This window comes from Mugil cephalus, chromosome 9, assembly GCF_022458985.1.
Source record: "Mugil cephalus isolate CIBA_MC_2020 chromosome 9, CIBA_Mcephalus_1.1, whole genome shotgun sequence".
NCBI classification, from domain to species: domain Eukaryota; kingdom Metazoa; phylum Chordata; class Actinopteri; order Mugiliformes; family Mugilidae; genus Mugil; species Mugil cephalus.
In genome coordinates, this window is record NC_061778.1 from 20,159,773 (window position 1) to 20,168,763 (window position 8,991).

The 8,991-nt window shown below is 44.3% G+C and overlaps 2 protein-coding genes across 2 annotated transcripts; one reads left to right on the forward strand and one right to left on the reverse strand.

The window, feature by feature from the left end:
* The first annotated feature begins 446 nt into the window (after positions 1 to 446).
* itm2ca (integral membrane protein 2Ca) lies at positions 447 to 5,222 on the forward strand. The gene is made up of 6 exons (XM_047593595.1): positions 447 to 718; positions 2,332 to 2,475; positions 2,592 to 2,780; positions 3,463 to 3,573; positions 3,785 to 3,935; positions 4,130 to 5,222. The coding sequence occupies exons 1-6, from the start codon at positions 626 to 628 to the stop codon at positions 4,219 to 4,221; spliced, it is 780 nt and encodes a 259-aa protein (XP_047449551.1). The 5' UTR covers positions 447 to 625; the 3' UTR covers positions 4,222 to 5,222.
* A 2,292-nt stretch (positions 5,223 to 7,514) lies between these two features.
* Positions 7,515 to 8,739, reverse strand: LOC125013896 (lysophosphatidic acid receptor 6-like). Its single transcript, XM_047594830.1, has one exon. The coding sequence runs from the start codon at positions 8,733 to 8,735 to the stop codon at positions 7,866 to 7,868; it is 870 nt and encodes a 289-aa protein (XP_047450786.1). The 5' UTR covers positions 8,736 to 8,739; the 3' UTR covers positions 7,515 to 7,865.
* Between the last annotated feature and the right edge of the window lie 252 nt (positions 8,740 to 8,991).

Consider the following 8,991-nt stretch of genomic DNA (forward strand, 5'->3'; position numbering starts at 1 on the left):
AGGTTTGAAATAAAAACAATGAATATCTGAACCTCTGTATTACCTGAACAGTTAACATTGAATGCAAAATGATAATAATAATGTATAAACAGCACTAGACTGAGTTTAATACAGAACACATATAGTAGGTAGGAGGCCCCTACTTAATCTCTTCATCACTTTGGGGTCCTTGGCCTGAAAAACGTTGAAGACCCCTGCACTAAGAAATAAGTGTGGATGAGTATGTGAGGAAATAAAATAGAGACACTGTGCTCTGCAAGTTGTGCAAAATGGTGCACGAAGGAATAATTAAAGGACGAGACCCGTTCGGAATATCAAAATTTTCTTCTTTAAAGGTAAATCACTTGGTTTTCTTGAATGGAGGTTGACCTATTTTCAGCGGACTGCTCCTTTAAGGACGATTAAAAAAAAAAAAAAAAAAAAAAAAAAAAAAAAAAAAATCCCAAACAGCACACTTCCGGTACATAGAGACAAAAACAGAGCAGCAGCATCGCGGTGGGAGCAGAGAGGAGGGCGACCCGTCGACGACGAGCCGTGGGGATTAGTGTGAGGAAGGTGGTCCAGCTAGCTACAACACAGAGGTGAAGACACCTGCAGACGGACGCACGGACGCCCGCCCCGAGCCATGGTGAAGATCAGCTTCCAGTCTGTCGCGGGACAGAAAGTGGAGAAGGAGAATGACGGCGACAAGACCGAGATCCTCATCCCTCATCCGATGGTGAGCAACGCGTCGTTCGTTCTCATTGAGCTCATTAACGGCGCTCGTCATTGTTGAGCCTGAAAATGATACTTGTGTAATGCGACGCCCGCTGTGTCCGGGCTGTGCTGCCTGGCTGCTCTGCAGGGCAGCCTGCACCTGCACGGTCATGAGCAGCAGGGTTTGTGTTTTTTTTAATTTATTTATTTATTTATTTTCTTGGACAGCATCTATCACCTTTAGGTTGGAAACAAAACACGGCATCTGCTGGGATGCTTTCCTGTGCGCAAAAGCGCCCGCTGCACCCTTCGTGCAACTTATCAGAACGTGCAATTGCATGCTCTTTGTTCAAGACTGCATTGTGGATTACTTAAAAAAAAAGAAAGAAAAAAAAAGAAGCAATTTCAAGGCCTTCGTGTAGGCTTTCCTAGCATTAGTGATGTGGCCTTATGGTATTTATTTCAGTGCTGGATTAAACGAACGCCCTATGAGCTCTAATAAAGGTAGAATGTATGAAATGCAGAGCTTTGGGTTGACAAAATGGCAGATGGGCTGCTGTGGCTTGCAGCGCATGCAAGATTATTTGTCACATCTCTGAAGGAGGCAGCGCAGCGGAGTCCTGAACTTTGCTGTGGCAGCATCCCAGCATCTCCCCTATCAAAGACGCATGGCTGACCCCAGAGGATGGTGATGGAATATATGTATGTGTCATATAGATATGCATTGCAGAGCGAGTGCTGCAGGGGAATAGTGCTGCGGTCGCTGTACGACTTTGCGATCTGTTTGTCCAAATGTATTGAACAGGAGCTGGGCAGGCTGCGTGCTGTGTCAGGCCCTCAGCTGGCGTGAGAGCGCCTCCATCTCTCTCAGTGGGATGGGGAGAACACAAAGAACTGACAGAAGTGTGTGTGCGTGTGTGTTCGCACACATACTGTCATCTCCTTGTCCTTATGCACCCTCTGTCTCCAAATGCAAAAAAGAAAAAACAGCACTACACACACCATGCACACTATCCTGATATTTGGTACTTGGCACCTAGCGTGCTTTTTGTATTCTCTCTCTTCTTTTTTTTAAGATAATTGAACAAGTTCACTCTAGATTACCAGGATGTTTCTTTTAAAATTCACTTCCATTTCAAGAGACACTTCTCATGCACATATTTTTTTTCCCTTCCAGCTATGAATAGCAGCCTTTTGTAGTTTCTCCTCAGAGCCGGCTTTCCACAAAGTAATTTCACCCGCCGCAGTCAGTCAGCAGTACAGCTCCGCTGAACGCCAAGCCGTCTCGGTGTTAGTCATGATTGGTGTAAATGGAAGCGACCACTATCTGTGTGTAGTGCCACCCTGCCAGAACAGGTTGGGCGCGTGGCACCAACAGATGGGCTGCGAGACTGGAGGCGTCTGGGAAGATTACTCACCATCTCAGTCAAGTTTTCTCTGTCATCCCTTCCTCTGGCCGGCCTCGGCGCTTGCTAATTCCTTCTTTTTAATGTGAGCTTCTATTTTAGCTGTTGTTAATTCGGGCCATTTTCAGCTGCTCGTCACGGTGAAGATGAGTAAGCTGGATTGAAGCGGCCTGGAAATGCTTCTCTCTTTTTAGTATAATAATGTGTGTGTGTGTGTGTGTGTTCTCAGGATGAAGATGAGCTGGTCCTGCCTCTGAGGCCTAAGAAGTCTCCCCTCAATGGCCTTTGCTGCCTGACGTTTGGCCTGGTAGTCTTCATGGCTGGCCTCGTCCTGGCCTCCATCTATGTCTACCGCTACTACTTCATACCTCATGTAAGACCTCATTACCCAGCCCGTGTCTTTCCTACAAACACTGTAATGCACTAAGAAGGTGTGAGACAGGTATTTTTTGTTTTTCGAGTTGATCTGAATAAAATTTTTGGGTGCAGATCCCAGAGGAGAACCTGTTTCACTGCAGGGTGCTTTACGAAGACTCGGCCTATGCCCCTCTGCGTGGGCGCCAGGAGCTGGAGGAGAACGTTGGCATCTACCTGGCTGACAACTACGAGAAGATCACTGTGCCCGTGCCTCACTTTGGAGGCAGCGACCCTGCCGACATAATCCACGACTTCCACAGGGTAAGGACAAACACAAATTAAAAACAGGGAATGGGAGAGTTGAATCTTTTTAATATCCCACTTGTCCAACACTATTCTGAGCTTTAATGCTATTGTCAGCTACTGTACTGCTCGATATACTTTCCAAAGGCTGATTTATGGTTCCACGTTGGTGTTTGCGTATCCCTCCATCTCGTGCAGATTTAGGGATTATGGGAACACAACCAGTGCCGAAGCTAAGGAGTAGCCTACAAATTTTGATTAATGCAGTGAAGGGAATGCCTTTTAAATTTGAAACGTTGACAGGGTGATGTGAAATGACCATAAACTAGCAGCTTTATCACAGGCTGAGTTTGATTTCATTATGGGGCAGACAAAAAAATACCTTTGGATAATCGTACAGTTTTACAACCAATCGGAGTCATTTTAATGTAAACAAATTTAACTCGATGACGTTTGTGACTACGTCGATGTTGTTGCTTTTCTGTCCGTCACCACAGTCCAACCCAACCAATTTGATTGGCATAGTTGGTTCCCAACGAACTGGCTCCAGACCAACCCTGCACAGGAATTTTAGGGTGGGGAAGGTTTGGGCTGGCCTAGTAGAATTTACACTCTTAAGACATAAATGGATATACACAAAAACACTAACTAACCACCAGCATTTAAAGTAACCGCTCAATAAACTGCTTAAATTTTCCAGGGACTGACCGCCTACCATGACATTGCCCTGGACAAGTGCTACGTTATCGAGCTCAACACCACCATCGTGATGCCTCCACGCAACCTCTGGGAGCTTCTTATCAATGTCAAGGTAACACAACTGCAATACTGGAAACATTCGTGCCTTCACGAGCCTTGCTAATTTTAGAAAAGAAAATTTCACGCTCCCCTGAACAGATCTATTGGTTGCAGTTATTTACAGTAAAGTGCCACATTTATTGTCTGACACTTAAACAGTGAGACGTCGTGTTCTTCTGATTAAGTCCTGTCTCGTGAGCTTGTTGTTATCGTGTCTCTTCCAGAAGGGAACGTACTTGCCTCAGACCTACATCATCCATGAAGAGATGGTGGTGACTGGCAAAGTTCACAACATGCGTCAGCTGGGACCTTTCATCTACCGCCTGTGCAACGGGAAGGACACGTACCGCCTGAACCGCCGCGTCACCCGCAGGCGTAAGTTTGGGTCCACAATCATTGGAAACATCTTAAATAGCTGAGGGACGGTAGCACTGGGGTTGTTTTTGTTCCTGGGTTTAGACGGTTTGACTTAACTGTTTGAATGGCGAGCGGATCTGAAGTTCCGCACGCACCAAAACGGAGCGACGCTGCTAATCTCCCCTCCCTGTCCGACCCCGTTTCCCTCACAGGCATCAACAGGCGCGAGACGAAAGACTGCCACCACATCCGCCACTTTGAGAATACATTTGTGGTGGACACGGTTATCTGCGATGAAGCGTGAACGCCGCCGTCGCCGTCCCTGAGATCCCACCCACCCAAAGGCACATCTCCAGTCACTACCCCAGCCACTGTAGCACCCTCCTGTCGACCTGATCGTGTCTGAGTTGCACTTTACTTGTGATTTTTTGTTCGGTGAAAAGAGATTTGTTTGTTATTCGTTCATTTTTATTTAATCCCTGCCTGTTGTTTTTTTTCTGTTTCCCATAGGTAATATTTACTCTGACATGTGATGCAATACTAAGCTGTCGGTTCTATCACAGGATTTTCCATGTAGCAAAGTCCTTAAGCCAGTAATAATTTATCATTTCAAGACCTCTCCACTCGGGGATTTGTATGATGGTTACTGTCGTTGGGGGATATGAGTGTCTCCATGTGTTGTCAAGGTGACTGTACTTTGTTTTGTTTTTTTCTCCTGCCCTGGGGGTTACTTTATGTTTGCTCTGCTAACAGTCATCTCTGCAAAGCATGAAGGCTTGTTTTCCTGAGCAAATCCTTCTGGATTTCTTTTTTGTCTTCTCATGTTCTCTGTAATGTAAACATGTAACTGCTGATGATGAGTAGCTTGCCTTGCATATTTATCTTCTTGCTTGCCTCTTGCTTCCTCGCTCCACTTTCTGCCTTTTCATCTCAAGCATCATCACACACCAGAAGGTAGAGAAGAGAAGGGTACATTTGGCAGTAGGCTGCATTCCTCTGACCATTTCATTGAAATGCGTGAACACTGATTCTCATTTCTCTTTTGTGTTTCTATCGCCCATTGCATTTATTACTCAGTTTTACAGTAATCTTTCTTTCCCCTTGCATGTGCATATACGAGAAAAAGAGCACTCTTAGAATGTTTTGTAAAACAACGTTTAATGCCTTAGTCCAGAGTCAGACACTGGACTAAAGTCAGTACCACTGAACGGGAGCACATTATATGTTAGCTAAACAAAACCAACTTTGAACTGTATATTTTGTCTGCTAATGAAATCTTGTCTGTGAATAAAATGGTAAAAATTAGTCTGTTGATGCTTCTGTTTCCAGACCCTAAAAGCTTGGATAATATGCCCTATTAAATACACTATGCAGACCTGATACATATAATTTAATGTGTTTTAATTACTAATATACACTCACCGGCCACTGTATTAGGTACACGTTGCTAGTAAAATGTTGGACCTCCTTTTGCTTTCAGAATTGCCTTAATTCTCCGTGGCGTACTTTCAGCAAGGTGTTGAAAACGTTCCTCAGAGATTTTGGTCCACATTGACATGATGGCATTTGTCGGCTGCACATCTATGATGCGAATCTCCCGTTCCACCACATCCCGAAGGTGCTCAATTGAGATCTGGTGACTGTGGAGGCCACTGGAGTACAGTGAACTCATTGTCATGTTCAAGAAAACCAGTTTGAGATGATATGAGCTTTGTGACATAGTGCATTATTCTGCTGGAAGTAGCCGTCAGAAGATGGTTACACTGGTCATAAAGGGATGGACATGGTCAGCAACAATACTCATGTAGGCTATGGCATTTAAACCATGCTCAGTTTGTACTAAGGGGCCCAAAGTGTGCCAAGAAAATATCCCCACACCATTACACCACCACCACCAGCCTGAACCTTTGATACAAGGCAGGATGAATCCATGCTTTCATGTTGTTTAGGCCAAATTCTGACCCTGACATCTGAATGTCAGCTGAAATCGAGACTCGTCAGACCAGGCAACGTTTTTCCAGTCTTCTATTGTGGTGAGCCTGTAGTCTCAGTTTCCTGTTCTTAGCTGACGGGAGAGACGCGGTGTGGTTTTCCGCTGCCGTAGCCCATCTTCTTCAAGGTTGGACGTATTGTGTGTTCAGAGATGGTATTCTGCATTCCTTGGTTGTAACCAGTGGTTATTTGAGTTACTGTTGCCTTTCTATCATCTCCAGCCAGTCTGCCCATTCTCCTCTGACCTCTCATATTTTCTCTTTTTCAGACCATTCTCTGTAAACTCTAGAGATGGTTGTGTGTGAAAATCCCAGTAGATCATCAGCTTCTGAAATACTCAGACCAGCCCGTCTGGCACCAACAACCATACCATGTTCAAAGTCACTTAAATCCCCTTTCTTCCCCATTCTGATGCTCGGTTTGAACTTTAGCAAGTTGTCACGATCACCTCTACATGAGTAAATGCATTGAATTGCAGCCATGTGATTGGCTGATTAGCTATTTGTGTTAACAGGCAATTGAACAGGTGTATATATAAAGTAATTGTTGCCACACTATGCAATAGATGGACACCTTCAGTTATCAATAAAGATTGCTTTTGAGGATTTGTCTTGTTTGTATGTGTATCAAAGCATTATTTAAGTTAAACTATTAGTTTCTGTCTGCTGTTTTTAAGTCAGCCCTTGTAACATTTGAAGATTTGATCCTTTGAAACAATACTTAAATAATGGCAGTATACTCGAACATTATCATATCAATATCAAAAGATGTAATATTAGTCTGGGGAAAATTTAACTTCATCCTTGCCCTCTGAAGGCAGTGTTGGCCCCTTGATCAGAAATAACTTGTTTTTGCACAACTGTCCCTGACATTAGCTTGTTGAAACATTTGAACAATTTTCTTGGTAAATTACTTCAGCTGCAACATATTTGAGGGTTCTCAATCAATGTGCCCGGTCTCCAAGACGGTGAAGCCAGCCCAAAACACGACATCTTCACATCTCCATCGTGCGTCACAGTTCGTATGAGATATTGTTCTGTTGTTGTCTCTCTCTAACTGAAAATGTTTTCAGTTTGGCGCCAACAGTTTCTTAAGTGGATCTTTTGTGTTTTTTTTAAATGAATTTCACAGTTTTTAACCCAATCACAGCACAACTCCTTCTGATTATTTATCATTATGCTATGAAATTATTTTGCTTCTCGCTTTGCTCCGAGTATAATTTTAATTTGTTTTTCAATGTCATCATCTTATCTCTCGTGTCACGTGCACTCACGTTATAAGAAGTGTGGTTGTTATCTTAGAGCGTTTCCTGTCGTTACCTGAATGGGAAATAGGCAGTGGTGGTGTCTGTCAGTGGCTGCATTTTAACTGGTGCTGTAGGTTAAGACAGTCAAGGATGAAGTCCAGTTTAGGACGTTCTGCCAAGCCTCACTGCCTAACCGCATTTTGGATAAAATCTGAAGATGAGGCAAACTAGATCCTCACAGTCTGCTGCAGACTTACACCGATTCCCCTCAATCTGATAGGGTTTAGCACTTGAGCCGCTGGCTCAGATATACAGAGTGAGTCACAAACGAGACAAAAGCCAGAGTAAAAGGATTTATTTACAATGTACAGAACGCATAACGGAGATAAGCCAAGGTATTGTGTGAAGCAATCACAACATGATTTCTACTAAAGTAGACAATTATAATAATTATAGTTTACAGTAATAGAAAACAGATAAAAATTTACAATATTAGAATTTTTTTTCTCATCCAAAAGGCAACCTTTTTTTAATGCATGTGCCAGCCCATAAGCACAAAAAGCATTTTTCTCTCTGCCTCCTCACGTTTTACCGCTGTTGGTGTCTTTCCTGAGGCCATCTAACAGAGTCTTGGAGCCAAAAGAGCATCTCACGCGCAAACAGACTGCTACTAAAATGGAAAATCACAATGACACGGCCACATTGAGAATTCACAGAGCTATAGCCTGTGAGTTGTTCTCTTTTTTCTTCCAGAAAGCATCAAAAGAAAAATAATACAATAGGGGATCGAGACAGCAGTTCACAGAGGCCAGACATACCATGGGCATTAAAACCCGACGGCTGTAGCTTATTGTAACACCAAGTGAGACAGGCAAGATACATATAGTGAACATAACAAAATTAATGGCAAAAATCAGCATTACATTTACCTTGTTCTGAACCCTTGCAGAGGCACTAAGGTGGCTGCGTAGAGTCCACAACACCATGGCGGTGCACACAATGTTGACTGCCAGCAAGACGCACACAACCACTAGCTGCAGGTAAGCAGCGGCAGATCTAACTGAACTCCTTTGAAGAAATTTAAAACAAGTAGATGTATCATTGTCGTTTGAATGTCGCAGAAAGACGTTAATCTCCGGGATGTTCGTCAGCACCACAAAAAGCCAAAGAACTGCAGCCGCTTTCCAGGCGTTGGACGAGGTTCGCAGATGGCGTGACCTCAGTGGGTAAACTATAGCCAGCAGCCGGTCCACGCTGATGAAGGTGATGAAGATGGAGCTGGAGCGGATGTTGTTGCGAAAGAGCATTTGGATGATGAGGCACGCCATTCTGCCGAAAGGCCAGGTGCCTGTCCAGTAGAAGTAGATCCTCGTCGGCAGGAAGGTGACGAGCAGCAGGTCTGACATCGCCAGGTTGACCATGAAGACGGCGCTCGGCGACTTGAGGCTGTGTCGGCGAAGCAGAATCCACAGGGACACGGCATTGAGAGGCAGGCCGAGTGCCAGGATGCAGCCATAGGCCACGGCGTAACCCTGGGTCTGTTCAAGCCCTCCTTCGACGTCGCTGCTCGTGTCTGCCATTTGAGAAAAGTAATGCTTCTACGTGGCTCACCAAATGCTGGAGTCGAGCACAACACTCAGCAGCTCTTTACCTTTTGATGATTAGATGATAAAAATTAATCTCGTGTTCTGCGTGCAGCGAGATTGTGGTTTCGATTGTAGTTTCTTTGTCTCTTCCTGTTTTATTTTGAAATTTGCTTATATTATCTGCGTCATGTGCGATATGTGGTCACTCCAGCCTTTTCTTGCCCCATGCTTTGCCACAGCATCGTGCTTC

Excerpts from the sequence above, each read along its gene's own strand:
- itm2ca (XM_047593595.1), top strand. The coding sequence starts at position 626 with ATGGTGAAGATCAGCTTCCAGTCTGTCGCGGGACAGAAAGTGGAGAAG. Across the intron at positions 2,476-2,591 it reads GCTACTACTTCATACCTCAT|ATCCCAGAGGAGAACCTGTT; the intron begins GTAAGACCTCAT and ends TTTTGGGTGCAG. Across the intron at positions 2,781-3,462 it reads TAATCCACGACTTCCACAGG|GGACTGACCGCCTACCATGA; the intron begins GTAAGGACAAAC and ends TAAATTTTCCAG.
- LOC125013896 (XM_047594830.1), bottom strand. The coding sequence starts at position 8,735 with ATGGCAGACACGAGCAGCGACGTCGAAGGAGGGCTTGAACAGACCCAG.